This window comes from Siniperca chuatsi, linkage group LG20 (genome assembly GCF_020085105.1).
Source record: "Siniperca chuatsi isolate FFG_IHB_CAS linkage group LG20, ASM2008510v1, whole genome shotgun sequence".
NCBI lineage: Eukaryota > Metazoa > Chordata > Actinopteri > Centrarchiformes > Sinipercidae > Siniperca > Siniperca chuatsi.
Window position 1 is genome coordinate 8,444,689 of NC_058061.1, and position 18,923 is coordinate 8,463,611.

Genomic DNA, 18,923 nt, shown 5'->3' on the forward strand with positions numbered 1-18,923 from the left:
ACCATAAATCTTGACCTACGAGCTGCCACTGGTTGTCATGGCGATGCAGCTACTCTCAGCCCCCGCCACTCCATGCCGTACAGTTAGGGGTCAAAAGTCGGAGCAGTTTTGTGCAGTTGAAAAGACTTTAAGAGCGGATAATAACCAGCGAAACCAATAACAAGGAACACATCGTCACCTTTAACCTTTTACCTCATGGCCTCCAAAATGTCATGATAGATACACAGCACACATGGAGAACACTCCAGCGCCCTACTGCCTGAAGCTACATGGACCTCACAGAGCAAAGGAAGGAATAAAATAAAGTGGACACACCTGCATACCTGACCACACATACTGTATAGTACACACACACAAATGATGAGTAAACCACCCAAACATCATACCCATATACGATAGGCCTTTTTCATGGACGACATTTTGACATGTCACAGCAGGAAAAGCACAGGTGTGAATTAATGATGGCTGAACTCCATTTAGCTGCTTCAGTTCAGGGTCCTGGTATTGTGCATGCAGGCTCACTGTCACACTGTCTTAGCTTACTGGGTCACTTATATGCAGCCATCATTGATGCTATTAGCAACACCTGTGCAAAGTCAAAATGTCTGCTGTTTAAAAGGCCTGTTGTTGAACATCTCATTCCAAAACCATGGGCATTAATCTGCTGCTATAACAGCCTCCACGCATCTGTGAAGGCTTTTCACAAGATTTTGGAACCTGGCTGCAGGGATTTGCTCCCATTCAGCTACAAGAGCATTAGTGAAGTTGAGTACGGATGTTGAGTGTAAAGCCTGGCTTGCAGTCGGCGTTCCAGTTGATCCCAAAGATGTTGGATTGGGTTGAGGTTAGGGCTCTGTACAAGCCAGTCAAGTTCTTCCACAACAAACTGGAAAAAACATTTTTATGGACCTTGCTTTGTGTACAATGGCTTTGTCAAGTTGAACCAGGAAAGGGCCTTGAATGAAGTGCCCCATTTGTGTGTCTGTGAGCGCAGGAGCATTAAGGTGCAAGCATGTGCACTTCGGCCATGGTGGAGCATGAATTAGGAAGTGTGAACAGGGAGAGGAGGGTTACTATGACAACGGGGGAGAATGTTCCAGGTGACAGTGAGATCGTTGAGATGCTAATTGTCCATTTTCAATCCTCCATAAAGTTTAACAGCCACTCTGCCTCCACATGTTATTCTAACTCAGTCACAGAGTATACCTCTGGGATGTACAGCAATTCCTCTGTCTCACCATCCCTCCCTCCTTCTTTTTTCATTTATAATGACTGCACCCCATCCTCCCTTCACACTCCTTCATCTCCTCCTCCTTCCTCCTGCCATCACTGGCAGAGAGAGGGAGCCTGTGTAAATATCATAGATGATCTGGAGCATATGTGTGCATCTCTCTTGAGGCCAACCAACACCTGATCATCAGACTCTCTTTCCATCCATCTCTCTTTTGCTCTCGTTTCATTTGCCTCATCCTTGCTCTCCTCCGCTCTCCTTCTTTACACTCATCTCCCCTCTCCTCATTTCCTCCTGTCCAAATTCATCTCCCTCCAAGTTCCCTCTCCATTTTCCCCCCTCCCCCCAATCATTCCCCGCTGTTTATCTCTACCGCCACTCCCGCCCAATGCAGAGCGTTTAACCACTTTGTTCCCCTTTAAGATAAAGATAATTAAATCAGCAGCTAAATGAGAGAGTGTGCTGCTGGCGTCACCATGGTAGCACTTTGATGTTCTATTTCAGCGCGATAGTATCAACATCAACTCATCAGTCCCAAACTACTGTTGCACACACTCACACACCATCACACACATATGCACAATCCATACATTCACACCCCACGTTCCACCTACTACCTCCCTCCTCCTCACCCTACTCTTACAGTACAGACAAAGACAGATTCGACACGCTAAGTTCTACTGTCGTAGGTCTTATTTCCTGTCATCCAACCACAGTATTCTATACTGTTGATCTCACCCACTTCTCTTCCTTCTTTCCTTCGCTCTCCAGACCTCTCCATCTCTCTCTTTTCTAATCTTACGGCGCTCTCCCTCTCTCTCCCCCGCCTCCTTTCTCCCGATCAGCAGGTTGCTAGGCAACTGTGCTCCATTGATCTAGAGGAGCACGATGACAAGCTCCCATAACTGTCATACAAACACACACACACACACACACACACACACACACACACGCACACACGCACACACGAACACACACATAGTTATTTGAGATGTCTAGTAGCACCTTTAGAATGAAGGCGTCTTCGCTTATCTGATAAGGACAAGGAATGGGAGGAGACAGGGAGGAGGGACAGAGAGATACAAATGACAGAAGAGGAGGAGGAGAAGGAGGAGAGAATGGCTCTTTATGTTACTTACCTACTCATACCCTCCCCCTCCTGCCTCCATTCTCAGTCCCTATTTCTTCCTTTAGCTTTCCCATGTAACTCTTGCCATCCCTGGAAAACAATTACCTTCCCTGGTGGCCTGGCTAAATTTCCAATCTGACCCATCACAGAAGTCATGGCCACCTGATCATTGCAAGCTACAAACTGGTTCCACCTCATTTGTGCCTTCACTTGCAGTGCTTATAACACACACTGTCACACTAAAATGAAACAAAAGAGGAGATGGTGGGTGAAAGAAAGGGAGGTAGAGTCTGTAAGTGGCAATAAGTCCAAGGTTGTCGTGTAAAATGGATGAATTTTCATTTATAGATAATGCAAATGTCAATATGTGTCTAAATACTTTACAGTGAAAAATAACCCTGGTGATGTCAGGTTTAGTGATGTGTTTGTTCATCATATAAGGCATGTCTCATGTCTCTGGGAAATAGGCTTATTCCCTTTCTTGCCAAGAATTAGATGATAAGATAGATACCACTGTAATACATGTATGCTAAATATAAAGCGACAGCCAGGAGACGGGTAGCTTGGCTTAGCATAAAGACTGGAAACAGGGGTAAACAGCTAGCCTGACTGTCCAAAAGTATGAACATCCACCTACCAGCACTATAAAGTATTATATTATTAAGATTTTGAGAACATTTAATCAGCAGCCCTGCGTAAGTGATATACAATTCTGTTATAATCAGCTGGTTACTAAAATACCTTAAATCAAAAGCCTTCATTTGAAAATAAGACATGCAATCCCAAAGAATCATATAATACAAAATATATAGTTATAGAAAATACGATAAGACTTCGTTTACTCAGGCTGCTATATCTCTTTTTGAATGGGTGATTATTTTATTTGATACAAAATTTTTGTAATGTACAATTTTTTTGTATTATTTGTACACATTTTTTGTATCACATGTATAGAAATGATAAATGTCTAATGAACTTCCAAATCTTGTGCCAATCCATTAAGTAGACATTGAGTTGTGAAAGCTTTGACCTGCTGGTGGTATATAAGGAAAAATCAGAGGATTACCAAAGTCATGAGGATTAATCCTCTGCGGACCATGAATGTCTGTTTAAAATTTCATGGCAATCCATTCACAAAACATGCAGACAAGGATCGTCTTCTGGAGGTGGGAAAGAAATTTCACGGAATATATTGCAGAAAAAGGTCCTGGACATGTCTTTAGTGGGTAGTGAGGACTGAGAAAAATATCAACAAATAGAAATCAACGTATGTTCTTTGTTTCAGTTAAAGAGAAAAGGAAAAAATGACTTCAGGACAAAACTGTCATTCAAGATGCCTCTATAGGGCATGTACTATCGCAAATGATTTAATTTGAAAATTAGATTAAAGACTGATTTGATTTTGAGCTCTGAAATAGTTGCATGATTTAAGGTCAGAATAAGAACTGCAGATGACATTATTTACTGCAAAAAAAAAAGAAAATGTTCTTTTCCATGGCTACCAGCAGCAAGTCTGTCAAGTGTCCAGAGCAAAATGTTCTGTCTCCAGCCAGAGTGACAGGCTCCCTTTCATCATATCAAATCAGGCCTCTTCACCTGCCAAGCTCAACATATTCAATGACAGCACAATTTTTATACGTCAGCTTCGCACTGTTCTCTTCTAAATTCAACACATTGTTGAGATAAGAAAAGGAATAAAATGGAGTAAGAAAGAGAAAACTTTCATGAATCCCCAGTCTCTTACACTTCATAATTTCAGTTCTCCTCCCCCACTCCAGTTCTGTCTCTGACTTCACTAGAGACTCCAGTAGCTTTATGCTGGCTCTTCTCCAGCAATTATCTGGTTGGTTCCACTCTGACGCAACTCAGACTCCACTCATCGTCTTCTTCGTCATCAGCTCTTGCTTCCTCAGTAAGAGCGAGACTCCCTCTCTGACATCAACTCCTACTCATCTCCAGAATGGGCATCAGTTCCAGCTTTGCTGAAAATTTTTCTCTGGCACTGGCTCAATCTCAGCTCCATCTCCTCTGTGGCTCTTCGGCCAGATTGGCGGCAACACCAGCACTGCTTTGATATGTCCATGACTCCACTTTGGCCCTGACTCCATTCTGACTCCGAGCCAGCTGTCCACCAACTCTGGCTTTGACTCATCTCTGCTCTTAAACCTCAGACTCAAACCTGATCTCTTTCCAAAAGCACAGTGGAAAGACTTTATTTTCTACCCAAAGTACTGCCTGAATAGTTAACACCTACGCAGCCAATTCCAGGGTAAATTTCAGTCAGTCAGTCCACCACTTTGGTCCAGACTGAAATATGTTAACAGCTAACAAAAGGATTGCCATGACATTGTGTACAGACATTAATGGGTTCCAGACAATGTGTCCTAATGACTTTGTGACCCCCTGACTATTTCTGTAGCACCACCATGAGGTAGGCATTTTTGAGTTTTACTGAAAAGTCTTGATAACTATTGGTTGGATTGGCATGCCATTTTGTACAAATAGGATGAACCCTAATGCCTTTGGTGATCCCCTGACCTTTACCCTATCACCACCAGCAGGTTTTCATTTATGCAGTGAAATATCTCAAAATCTACTACATGGATTAGCAGAAAATTTTGTACAGCCATTCATGGTTCCAAGATGATAGATCTTAAAGGCTTTGTTGATCCCTTCACTTTTCCTCTAACACCACCATGAGGTTCACATTTGTGTTTTTGAGTGAAATGACTCATCCAACTATTGAATGGATTGTCATGAAATGTTAGCATGCCGACCTTAGCATTTAGCTCAAAACACTGCTGTGCCTAAGTACAACGTCACAGAGCCGCTAGCATGGCTGTACTCTTAGTCTTCTTCCACCCATAGTTCTGCCTGAATAGTTAACAGCAATGCAGCCTATTTCAGGGTCAGTTTTATCTTCACCAAGCCCTCTCCTAGAATACCACCGAGATGTTGAATACTTTTCATTGCTGCTTGAGAATTGCCATCACTCCAAATACTGTAGCACCAATTTGAGCTGACGTAATTCCTATTGAATGTCAAGCATAGCAAAAACATATTTTGAATGGTTGCATCGTTTCTCTTTAAAACATAACATCTGAGTCATTCATATTTTTAAAAGAGCAAAAAGATATTCTATAAAACATTTTTGGAAAAAAAAGTATCCAGGGTTTTTATTCAATGGTTTTACCAATGGCAAAGTTGCACCAGCCCAGATCTGTATCATAACTCCTACTTCTTCTCTGCAGTTTATTGTTACTTTTTTAACAAAGTATCTTTACATTTTTACATCCCACACATCCTGTGGGTCACTGTGAATTGCACTGTGGAATCTGCCACATATTCTGCTATTTTATATTTTTTTTAAAGATAATTTTTTGGGCTTTTTGCCTTTATTTGACATGAACAGCTTAAGAGAGACAGGAATGCGGGTGAGAGAGAGAGGGGTGACATGCAGCAAAGGGCCGCGGGCTGGATCAGAACCCAGGCTGCTGCGGTAAGGCCCCCCAGAGATAGATCATTTTAAACTGGACAATACTGCAGCCAGGAAAACCAAAGGGAGTCCCTTCTGATCAGGAGCCTATAACACTTCATGGTTCTCACTCAAACATGCTATTAAAGTTATAGACTTTGGCTAAGCTTGAGGAAGCTTTAGAGTATTAGTTTCCATTGCAGCAACTGGACTTAAGCCCTATTTATACCAATTTGGGGGGGGAAATATCTCACATCCCTTCAGCTATATCAGTTTCAAGTGAGGAATCTGCATCTCTGTGGTTACTCACCACATGCATAAGGGAAAAAAATAAAAGTTGGATGATTGGACACTTAATAAAAATGTTCGAAGGTTACATTGACCCCAATTTAGACATTTCATTTATCTAACTTACAAATGAAATGAGGAAAAAAGAGCAATGTCTAACTGTACTGCTGACAGAGGTTTTACTAGTTGATATCAGTAAATGAGGAAAAGTAGCCTGTGGTTCATTATTATAAAACAAATTAAAATCATCAGTAATCTAATTTAGGTGTAAAAAAAAAAGCTAAATTTTTATAGAAAATGAATAACATGGATATAGCTCTCTTCTTAGTGACTCCAAATGTTTGGCTTTTGTTGCGGCTAAGACAAAGGAGAACACAGCATTTATCATGTATTAAACTTTCTATTTTATCATCAGTTCTATTAATACATCTACAATGTTTGAAGACAGAGGAAGAATATGCCAATGTGAACATGATTCTCATTCTATTATTCTAATTGTGCTGGTCCGACATTTTACAAATGAGGATTTTGCAGTCTCAGTGTAAAACTGAGCCAAAATAGATAATATTGACTTGCTAATAACGACTTTCTTATCTTACAGTCCTTCACATCATCATTATTAGAATAGAATCACATTCTCAGGCAAGTACAACAGTGCTGATAGATGTGGCTGCATTCACCGAGCCTGTATGTGAGCCTCTGAGAGAAATCTCAGGAGTCATATGAGCAGTTCAGGATCAAACAGTGTGAGGCCTCAGAGCCCAAAATGGCCCACTCAACTCTACTCTCTACATATAGTGGACTTTTATGGCTCAACAGGCCAATTCCTCACTATCGCTGCTGAGATGGAGTCAGGGGTTCAAGAGCTTTTTTGTGTACAACCACTGCGGCTAGAGTCAGTCAATATGTAGGAAACCTTTTGATGGGTTTTGTAGACCTCAGTCGCTGCAGGAGAACAACTTAATATTGGAGGTTAGTTAGATGATCGTGTAGGTGGATGGTGGAAAAAAGAAATTCCACTAACTGAAGAAATCTCTTTCCAAAGCTCAACCAGAGAGTAAAGAGCAGTTTAAGGAGATAAAGACCATGTAGACTTTTTACAATGGGATGGGATGAAAGAAAGCATCAGTGGTGGTGCGTGTTTGCTCACTATGAGCAATAACATGGAATGAAATGATTAAGCTGGCTGGTGTGGAACAGAATCACTCACATAGCCTTCAGACTTGGCTGGAACAAACAAACTCAGAAGAAGTTCTGAATGTTGAAAGCTCCATTCAGTGAGGCACGAGAATAAGGGCTCGGCACAAAATAGAAAGGACTAAGGAGAGAACAGACACATTCTCCTGGATTTTTTGGTCTCAACAAGAAAACCCACTCAGAGCAGGGCACTATTAACGACAAGAAAACAAAAAGGAGAGGGTGCAATTTAATATTGTACATCCAAAAATTTGGAGGACTTGCAAGCAACAGAATGGTCAAAAGCAGAGGTTGTGACATCCTGATTTTTTATTCTCGTGCCTGGTAAATGCCCACATATTTCAAAATCCACACTTCCAGTCTGTAACACAGTCAACAAGTCCTCTAAATTAAACTACACAATGTGTTGTTGGTCCATGCCCTCTACAACAACACATAGAAGCCCCTATCAACAGGATGACATCGCCGTTTAAAAAACAAAACCGTTTTCTGATCTTACACCACTATAGTTAAGGTTTGGTTAGCTTTGGGCACAAAAAATAATTGGTTCGGGTTAGGGAAAGATCATGCTTTGGGTTAAAATAACTACTTGGTTAAGGTTAGGGATCCTTCGTTGTCATGGTTACAGTATTAACATCTTGGTCATGGTTAGGGAACGACTGCGGTCATGGTAGAAAATGGGAAATGAACAACAGTCTCCTGTGGCAAAGTCCTATGTTTTGTTGATTCAAACTTTGGAGAGCTCCCCACAGAGCCACAGAAAACATTACACAACTGTTTTCAAAGGCTGCATAGTGCTTGTCATGTTGAGTAAACTGACTTTGATGTGTAAAATTGGTGGAGTGACCTTTTAAATGCAAGAAATATCAAATGAGATGTCTTTGAGTATAATGCAGACTTTCCTAAATGAAAGGAGGCCAGTACAAATTAGTAAAATAAAGAAAAAAATGAAAATGGTGGTGTAAATCTCTCTATCTTGGTCACCTCCTCAATGAATAAATAGAAGGCTCTGCAGGAAGAGAACAAGAAGATTTAGCAACAGCTCTGGAGTTGGAGAAGGAACACAAAGAGAGGTGGAGCACAGGGAAAAGAGACTGAAACTGAGAGGAGGTGCTTGTCAGAGAGGAAGAAGGCCTATGAGAATAAAATGAAATTAATGTAACATGTATGGTCCGTGGGAGAAAAACACTAATGGAGGAAGACACGAGGGCAAAGCTACCTACATACCAGCACTGATTAATGGTTTTGGAATAATAACTTATTTGATTTAGTTTGATTATTGTGTTGATACAGTGACTCTTTTGATTACATCAGCAATAAAGAGTGGATTACGGTAGATTTAATTTGGATTTTTGAAGTCATTTAATTGCTTATGGTCTGCATTAGAATTTAAAGCTACAGACTAGTGTTAAAAAGAAAATGCTTTTATATTGATAGAAGCAGACAGAAGAACGCAACATTATTTCCCGTAAAGTCTGTTCACATTCATTCCTCTTAAGTTATCTTCATATTTACTGCAACATCTTTGTTTTCCATCTTCCAAACAAGAGATAACACATTTGCCAAATTCACTTTGTGAATGCACATACTGTACTGCATGTTTTCTTCAACACAGCAAATGAAACATTTTCCTCATCATAAAAACTGCCTTTTTTCTTGGACGACAAACAGGCTGTACAGGGGACTGTTTCTATTTCCCTGAATTTCTGTCGTTTGTCATCATAATAGACATTGTAGAAGACAAGAATTGTCAAAGACAAATACTGCACAAAAGGTGAGCACAAGGGACAGTTTGTAAGCTTTTTGTGCTGTTGATCCACATATAAATGAGATAACAATCATGTGTACATTTGGTTTAAGATATTTGGAGCAGGATTTAGGCTATTTTCCCACATCAGTAAGTACACTTCTGTGTAGCTCTGCAGAGGTTTATCGTTAAAATGAATAGCCCATTATTTTCACAGTAGGGAACATGAACTATTTGAAACCACTGAATTTACAGAACATCAATTACAGGAAGTGTTATGACTGCAATTTAGGCAACACATAAGGGGGTAAAAACACATAAGAGGATGAAAACCAAAAAGAATGTTTTGAGTTTGTGACCACAGGTTTCAAGAGCAGTGAACTTATTAACAGTGAACTTATAGCAGGTATTTATTTCATTTATTTTTCACACATTTACACACATTCCCACCAGAGAGCTGACCTTTAGTCTGCCACTGTTGGCCAGTGACCAGCTCCACTCCACCAGGTTTGTTTTTGGTGTCTTGGACAAGGGTATTTTTATGGCAGATGTTTCCTCAGCAGCATTTTCAGCACAGATCTGCCTCTCCGAACACAAAGCCGGTAAGTTACATAAAAGGTTTGCTAAATAGCTTCTCTCAGAGGCAGAAGAATCAGCACGACTGCTGTGCATGGAGCTGACATTACAGGCCAGACTGTTGCTGTCCACTTTATTTGGTTCTGAATCAGTGCTCCCACGGCATACATGAAGAGCATGTTATTTGGGAGAACACTCACTGAAACACTAAGGGAAATAGAAACTCAGCACCCCCTGGTGTCAGGATGGAAGCCCATTTTGCCTTTATTTTTTTGTTGTTTGTCCCAGTTCATGTTTTAACTAATGCAAATACAGGGCACAAGTAGACATTTATTGAAAATGAATTAATGGGTGCATATCAAAGGTAGCCTACAAGAAGATCTAGTATCTTTCACATTCATCAATAGGTCATTCGGATCATTAAAAAAGAATAACATTGTTTCTTAAATTAGCCTTTTTTCCCACAAGAGAACAAGGTCACATCAGCACATTATTTATTATTTATGTGTCATTGTTTTTTTTAATTAGGCTAATGTGTTATTATTCTTTTATATGTCAATTACAGAAATAAAAAATTCTAGTTTACAGACATAAACATAAAATAAAGTAGGCTATAGTTAACATACAAAAATGAAATGAGGATGTCATGGCCATTTGCTAAAAAAAAAAGGCATAAAAACCGATGTGGGTAGAGAAAAAAGGTTTAGGCCCTAATCAGTTGTGTTGCACAGATTTATGTTTGGCAGGACCCCTTGCCTCAAATTAGACTCCACACTGAAGTAGCCAAAACCCCTGGGATAGCGTCTTGCTTTCAAAATAAAAGCAGAGAGCTCTAAAAAGCATGCCTATAGTGATACGGCATAGGCTAGAAAAAAAAAACACTATGAAAAGCAACATTTTATTGCGATTGACTGCCGAGAACCCCTCTAAATAGTTAATGTTGTCAAAATATGTACAATATGTTCGGAAATTGCTGTTTATACTGAAAGTTTTGAGCGGAAGTATGCGTCTTTACGTAGTACACATGACTTGACAATCTAGTCCCTGGGACAGGTGACCGTAATGAGCGCGTGTTACTGTCGTCAGACAGCACTTACACTGCTACAGGTGTACATGTCGGTCTGTGGCCAGTCATTATAATGTTATCACTATCGTTGTAGGCTAGCTGTCCGAGACTAAAACGTTCTAACAGCTCTAACCGTCCTTGTCGTCACGGTAACGTTAGCTTAACGTCTTATCATGTGGGTTTTCGGTTACGGGTCTCTGATATGGAAAGTGGATTTTCCTTATGAGGAAAAGAGAATTGGCTACATAAAAGGCTTCAGCCGTCGGTTTTGGCAGGGCAGTACCGACCATCGGGGAGTACCGGGTAAGGTGAGTATACGTTATTGGCTTTGTGACCGGAACGGTAGCTAACTCATGATAACAGTCACAATAACTAACGCAGTGTTGCTACACTGAATTTGAGTGTCTGTGGAGCTCAGTGTTGCAAAAACCGAGTCCCCTCTAAATAACTAATTTAATGGTATAAGTTACTGACAAGTTCTTGGTAAATTCCTGAATTTTACGTAAGTGTGTAAACACAGGAACTTAAGTACAAAATTGTCTGATGACATTGTTAATTTACTGTAAAAACACATCGTATTTGGTCTGTACCCATCAAAAAAGCAGTATCTGGTTATACAGTAACGCTGCTGAGTACAAAAGTAAAGTTACTGCAGGAAATATAAGTTTTAGGATGTTGCCATTTCGAAGTCATTGTCCATCTTTTAAAACGATTTACACCTCATACAGCAGCTCATTGTGGTGTCATTTCTATAATTTTTTTTACTATTATTATGGAGATTTATACTATACATTACAGGTTATTCATTACAGCATATACTGTTGCTTGTATTATTCTCATAACCTGTCCATAAAATAATTCCATAGTTTGTTTTGTTGACATTTGTATAGTATCCCTCTACAATATTACATAATCCTACCTGGTTGCTTTACTGTATGTGTTTTTGCTGCTGTTTCAAAGTACTTGTTTCTCTGTCTGTGTCCTTTACAGCCTGGCCGGGTTGTGACACTGGTCGAGGATCCTGAGGTAAGACATGCCCCTCCTAAACTTAATGGTACCATACATAACTTTGTAATAGAGCTGCAACTAACGATTCATTTCTTTGTCTATTACTCTGCCAATTACTTTCTCAATTAATTGTTTCGCCTGCAAAAAATATTGAAAAATGCCCACCCTACTTTCCCAGAGCCCAAGGTGACATCTTCAGATGTCTTGTTTTGTCCCACCAACACTCCAAAACCAAATTTAGTCAGTTTACAATAATATAAAGCTGAGGATTGCAGAAAATACTCAAACTAACTAACTAAATGTTATTTATTACTGTATTATTGGGTATCATTAAGAGAAAACTTGCAGTGTGGAGGCTGATAAACTAACAATAGAGAAAAGACTTTAAAAATGAGATTCCACTGAATAGAATGCAGAGTTTTCAGGTGATATTCACTTACATCCTGTATGGAAAGTATAAACAGCGCCAGTGTTGAAGAACTCTCATTTGGATTGTCATAGGGTTATGGATATTTTATTTATTGGCATACATGCATAGCATGAGACAAAGACTCATGCTGAACAAGGTGAACAAGAGTGTGTACTCCTCAGGAAAGGAGATGGCATCTTATACAGTTGAAACAAAGGAAAGGACAGTGTATTGTACTCTGACCTTGGATGAGAGATACATTTGTTGCTGTTGATGGGAAAGAGATAGAGAGATACAGAGCATGTATTGCAATGTAGCGAGAACATGGTAAGCAACTAGAAAACATATTTAGAGGTGACTGATGAGTATCTTAAAAGTGTTGCTGATAAGGTTAAAATAAACTGTTCATCATCTTTCTACAGCAGTCGCCAGTTGTGATTGCAAACAGGATGTCAATACAAACTGTGGTAGGGCTGCAACTAAAAATTATTTTCATTGAAACAAAACAAAAAATTGATCAACAACAATTTTGACAGTTGATTATTAATTCAGATCATTTATCAAGCAATAATTACAAACATTTACTGTTTACAGCTTCTCAAATGTTAGGATTTGCTGCTTTTCTTTTGTTTATATCATCATAAATTAAATATGTTTGGGCTTTGGGTTGGTGGTCAGACAAAACAACTCACCTTGGGCTCTGGGAAATAGTGATGGACATTTTTCACTATTTATGACATTTTATAGAGTAAACAGCCCTATTTTGCATTAATATTGAACACATGGTTAGGCTTGACTAATAATATATGGAGTAAAGGTAACTGAGTATTAGTTACAAGTAGAGCTGCAACTGACGATTATTTTCAATTATCTTCTCAATTTATTAATTCATGGTTTGTTCTAAAAAATGTTAGATAATAGTACAAAAATGCCTTTCATTATCTCCTAAAGCCCAAGTTGACATCTTCAGGTTGCCTGTTTTTTTCAAAACAGTGGAAGCTGGATTCAGTTAACGTTTGTCATTTTTGCTAAAAAAAAAAGAAAAAGAAAAAAAGACTTAAATGATTAATGGTTGATTGACTAATCGTTTCAGCTCTTGTTAATAGTAGAAGTTACAAAAGATGAAAGGAATTTTGTTTGTCAAATGTCAAGCTACTGTCTTTCACTCTTTCTCCTCAGGGGTGCGTTTGGGGTGTTGCCTACAAACTGCCGACGGGCCGGGAGCAAGAAGTGAAGAGCTACCTCGACTACAGAGAAAAAGGTGGTTATCAGGTTATCACGGTGACCTTTCACCCCCGTCCACCACTCACTCCCCCGCCCAGCCAGACGCTGCTCTACATCGGCTCTCAGGACAATCCAGACTACCTCGGCCCCGCCCCTCTGGAGGAGATAGCAAACCAGATTGTCAACTCTACCGGTCCAAGCGGGCAAAATACGGAGTACCTCTTTCAGTTAGCTGATGCTGTGAGGACAATTCTGCCTGAGGACTCAGACACACACTTGTTTTCTCTAGAAACGTTAGTGAGGGAACGACTACACAATGGGCAGACACACTGAAACAGGTTGATTTTAATTATATAATGAATAAGACTTGATCAATGTATTATATCAGGCTGGATTGTCAAAAATATCTCAGGGTTTAAGGTACACATGGGGCCATTCGGGATATTTGTCGGGTACAGAAAATAAGTTGACAAAGTCTGTTTTTATCTCCAGTAGTGTCACACTACAAAGAAATGTCACTGTTTTGTCCATTATCCTGCAAATAATATGCATTGAAAGCTGCTTCAAAATAGAGAAGATGACAAATACATAAAGGTACTGTAACTGGCGTCCAAACTACATGTTGAATGATCACAAAATATGCTGTGGATAAACAGCACAAAGGAAGAATGACTAAATAAATACTATTTATTCTGAGTGAACATATCTGCATTCACAGATACTTGTGGTCTGTTTTGCACTGCTCTCACAACAGAAGTGAAATGTAGGCCCCATCCAAAATTTCCAGTAGGATCATTTTGTTAAATAGTTGGAACCCATAGCAATTTTGGCACATTTCATTTTTGGCCCCTGAAAACTTGGATTGAAATATTGATAATTCCTTTATAACATTAAATATTCATGACTAAATAAGCAACAGTTGAAGTAAAAAAAAAAAAAACATCCTCCCATTTATTTTTTATATCTGTGAGTGTGAAGAGCACAAAGAAAAACAACACGGACAGAAATCTCTGAAGAGAAATAACCTAAACTGTCTAAACTTGGTGAGAAAGTTGTGTGTTCGTGTAGGAGTTTGTCACTCAACATAAAAACTGGGTTGAGAAAATTTGTTTTCAGAGCCTTTAAGAGTAAAACTCAACATGGCTTTGATGATGATGTTAGGATTTGACACCACTTTGGTCCAGACTGCGATATCTCAACAGCTATTGGATGTATTGCCATGCAGTCTCATACAGATATCCTACAGAGTTTAGTGATCCTCTTTAACTTTATCTCTAGTGCCACCAGTATGTCAAAAGTTTTCACATATCCAGTTAAATATCACACCTGGATAGATTGGCCTAAAATTTGGCACAGATATTTATGTTCCCATCAAGATGAACTGTAATCACTTTGATGATCCCTTAACTTTTTCTCAAAGTTCCATCATCAGGTCAACATTTTAATTTGTTTAGTTTGGTTTAAGACCAAATACCAGCAAAACTAATGACATTCCCACCAGCCTTTGTGTTAAGTGCTAAGTAGCAAATGTAAGATAATGAACATGGTAAACATTATACCTGCTAAATATCAGCATGTTATCCACATGTCTTACCATTTCATTAAATGAATTGTGTCTCAGATTTTATTAGACTAATTTAGATGATTGAAATTATTTTAAAAAGTAGAACAAGGTTTTCCCGACAACTTATGATACTGTTTTTAATCTCTAAAAGAAAAGTCGAATAAGGAGTATCATTAGTCATATCCAAACACCTCTTTTAGAAGATATTATCATAACTCTTTCCAAAGTTGATTGTCTAACCAGATAATCCTGCTTTGGTAAATGCCCTCCATCTCTCTTCCTGATATGAAAACCAAATTTCAGGGCAGATATCATCATCTTACTACTGTAATCACGCTATCACACAGTGTACAGCCACACAAGCTACACGTTGTTTATTCCAGACTGTACTTACCAGCTATGCGTCTTCTCATTCTACCAGCATACGTCTCAGCACAGTGAACATATCAAAGTCAACAGCACTGCATCCGAAAAGATCAACATGCAGAATAAAGATGGTGACAGCTCTATCTGTGATCCTGTCTTTCTTAAACACACACACACACACACACACACAGTTGCAACCAGTTACCAGTGTTTATTGGCTGTGGCCTTTAGCAGTTTATAACTTTATCTGTACAACATAACATGTTCAGCTCAAAACTAAAAACTATCCGTGCAGAAAGAAACATCGATATTTGAGCTCTGTCTCTGTGCAGAACATAATCTGCTGTGGACAGCTATGTGATATGGATGTACGCAAATAAACTGCAGGTATTTTACATGATCAGTCAATCCTGGCAAACGTACAGCACACCACACTCATTCCTCCTCTGTAAAATAAAATATATCTCTCTACAAATGATGCGGTGAATTTATTTAACAGGAAACAACAGTAAATTCTCAGTGTTGAGCTATTGTATAATACAACACAATGGGTTGTATAGGAATATGATAGAATGATGTTACAGCATGTTATACATTTTATTACTTATAGGTGTATATATGCTTATAAGTTTAAATACATTTACATAAATCACACAATTTATATCAATATTAGTATATATATAGTATTATATATTATACAGCATTAGAAAACATCACATTGCAGTGTGTTGGATTATATTATGACTGTAGAAATACCATTAGAGTTTGTAGTGTTTAGTACTATTAATGTCATTTTTTATATTAATTCTACATATTTATATCATCATATACAAGTTATTTAGTAAATAAGTGGACAGTTTATTTAAAAATCTTTTGAAAGTAGGTAGAGTGAAACACTGCAGGGAGAAATAGTGATTAGAATAGTGAAAAGATGCAGAGGTTTCTGGCGGATGTGGGCAAATCAGTGGTTGAATATATTCTACAACTACAGCTAAAGGGTGGTTATCTCTAAAGTAAAGTGGCCACCTTTGGGGCTGTTGAGCTGCTTGGCGAGACAATATAAACACACCAAGTAAGTTAAATATTTGAAACCGTTTTGCCCAGGACTGCTTTTCTGCTGGGTTTACTGAAGGCCAACATTGGCACGTGAGGTTCCAGAGGCACAGCTCTCAGCCACTGCAACAACATCAGACATTATTTTAACAGGCTGCACGGAGGACAGGAGTTCCTGACAATGTTAAAAGGTGTAATTATTTTTCTATGGTACTGGTCAGTCAGTCTGTAAAGGACCTGGCAAGGCAGCTGGCTGTCTAGGCGTAGTAACAGGGCGACACCAGGAGGTCTGTGAGCACGAGCAGCTGGTCATCAGTGAAGCACTGCCGATGTTCCTGCCAGTTATCGTGGTGAGTACGCCTGAACTCCGACAGGGTCTTCTTCACCGTCATCTCGAGACAAAAACCACAATCATTACTGACACCATGGAAGAAAAAAAATTATTGTGAATGAATGACATATATTCATCTACTCCCAGCTCGCATAAGGTTACGGTACAAGATACCTCAAATTGTGCCAGATCCAGAATGCAGCACACACATTTTTAAACACTTCTACAATACTACAAAAAAGCAGCGGTGTAGTCCCTCATTCGTCCAGGAGTGTTCTATTGTAGAAAAGGTTTCAGTTGTAGTCATCTGGACACTACGTCATTCTCAATATCTCAATTGAGAATGACTTCCGGATGGGAGCCGAAACGTCTTGATTCTGAAAACAGTGTCCAGATGACTACGACTGAAACCTTTTCTACAACTAACTACAAGTATAATTTTTAGATACTTGTACTTTACTTGAGTATTACCATTATATGCTACTTTATACTTATACTTTACTACATTTCAGGGGGAAATATTGTACTTTTTATTCCATTAAATTTATTTGACAACTGTAGTCACTTGTTACCTTGTATATTAATATCCATTTAAACAAAATGTGTTGCATTGTTATTGATTAAAGTACCAAACAGTATGTAAAGTAGTTAAAGTTAGCTCCACCGAGACCAACTACAACAGTAAAATACCACTTATACATTATAGCATCAGTAATAATGATCCAATAATATAATATATACAACATTCACAGAGGGACATTTTTCTGTATAATGGGTACTTTTACATTTTAGACTTTAACTAATACTTCTGTACTTTTACTTAACTACAGTTTTGAACGCAAGACTTTTACTCATAACAGAGTATTTTTTACATTGTGGTACATTCCAACCTCAACAGCCAGTTGAAGAGCCAATAATACCAGTTCTCAATTGTGCAACTAAAGATCTTTGGCTTTTAGATAACCAAGATGCAACATATGATTCAGGGCCATACTTTAGTTTAGTAACATATATAACATATACATACATAATTTTGTATGGAAGCCTATAGGGGACTATATAAAAATGATCATGTGAACTTGAAAATGAAAATTTGATTGGATTATTGCATTTTAATTTTGTTACTCAAATAACATATACGTATGTGGAAAATTATAATGCTATTGTAGAATTACATTTTCATTTTCAAGTTTAGACGGTGTAGTCCCTCATTCGTCCAGGAGTGTGCCATAGTAGAAAAGGTTTCAGTCGTAGTCAGAAATGGTGGTCTGAGATTCAACTTGCCAACCGTTTACCACAGTGTATTAACACCATGGTCAAGCCAATCATATGCTAATCAGGTACTTAACAGTGATGAGGGAGGTGCAGCCAGAAAACAATAGGCCTGATTACTGATTACTGGGCCATCATGGAAACAAAAGAAGGTCAGTTTCAGGTGAAACTAGGCAGAGTAATCAGCAGATACTCAGGAAGACTCCTCCCTGAGGGCAGGGCTTAAGTAACACAGAGTAGCTTAAATTTCTGAGTTTTCAGACCATTTTCACAATTGAGAATGACTTCCGGATGGGAGCCGAAACGTCTTGATTCTGAAAACAGTGTCCAGATGACCACGACTGAAACCTTTTCTACATTTTCAAGTTTACATTTTAATATAGTCCCCTATAGGCTTCCATATTTTTGGTTTTGACAAGATATTTTCCAATTCATTTTTATTCAAAACTTGAATAAAAGCTTACTTTGAAGGGAGTTAACATTACAACAACACAAATTATTTTTATATATATGTATATACAGTATCCTCAAAGACTGAGTAGAGCTCTTTTGCTCATGGAGAACTATAATGTTCCATCCTTGACGAGAACATGCACATTTTAAAAACACACAAGTGGTGTGTTTGTGTCTCAAAATTAGGACATTTCCATTAAACTCTGCAGTAAACTCCTGGAATAATGAGGATTTTGATAGTTCTCTCTGCTTTATTTGTTATGAGGAGCGAAAAACAGTTAAGAGCTGATAACAGCCTTTGATAACAGCCACTAGCCACCACTACCTTCAAGTTTAACAGTGGAACTAGGCAAAGGTTGGCAAAGTAAATAGTTCCTGTTTTGAGCAGTAAAACAAAGCCATTGAATTGGAGACACACAATGCAAAATGTTATGTAGAATCTAACAGCAACTGACAAACTTTCCACCAATGGTCTCATTTGTTTACATTAATTAAAAATGAATGAGGTAATAATAATTTATTGATGTTAAAATG

General features: G+C 38.6%; 2 protein-coding genes across 2 annotated transcripts in view; one reads left to right on the forward strand and one right to left on the reverse strand.

The window, feature by feature from the left end:
* Window positions 1–10,653: 10,653 nt before the first annotated feature.
* Window positions 10,654–15,423, forward strand: chac2 (ChaC, cation transport regulator homolog 2 (E. coli)). The gene is made up of 3 exons (XM_044178705.1): window positions 10,654–11,017; window positions 11,700–11,735; window positions 13,306–15,423. Exons 1-3 carry the CDS (start codon window positions 10,883–10,885, stop codon window positions 13,681–13,683), a joined length of 549 nt encoding a protein of 182 aa, XP_044034640.1. The 5' UTR covers window positions 10,654–10,882; the 3' UTR covers window positions 13,684–15,423.
* Window positions 15,424–15,749: 326 nt separating this feature from the next.
* The window catches only part of psme4b (proteasome activator subunit 4b), a 37,057-nt gene continuing 33,883 nt past the window's right edge, over window positions 15,750–18,923 (reverse strand). The window contains exon 47 of the mRNA XM_044178698.1: window positions 15,750–16,725. Coding sequence (XP_044034633.1) covers window positions 16,591–16,725 — 135 coding nt within the window. The 3' untranslated portion in view covers window positions 15,750–16,590. The remainder of the gene's footprint in view (window positions 16,726–18,923) is intronic.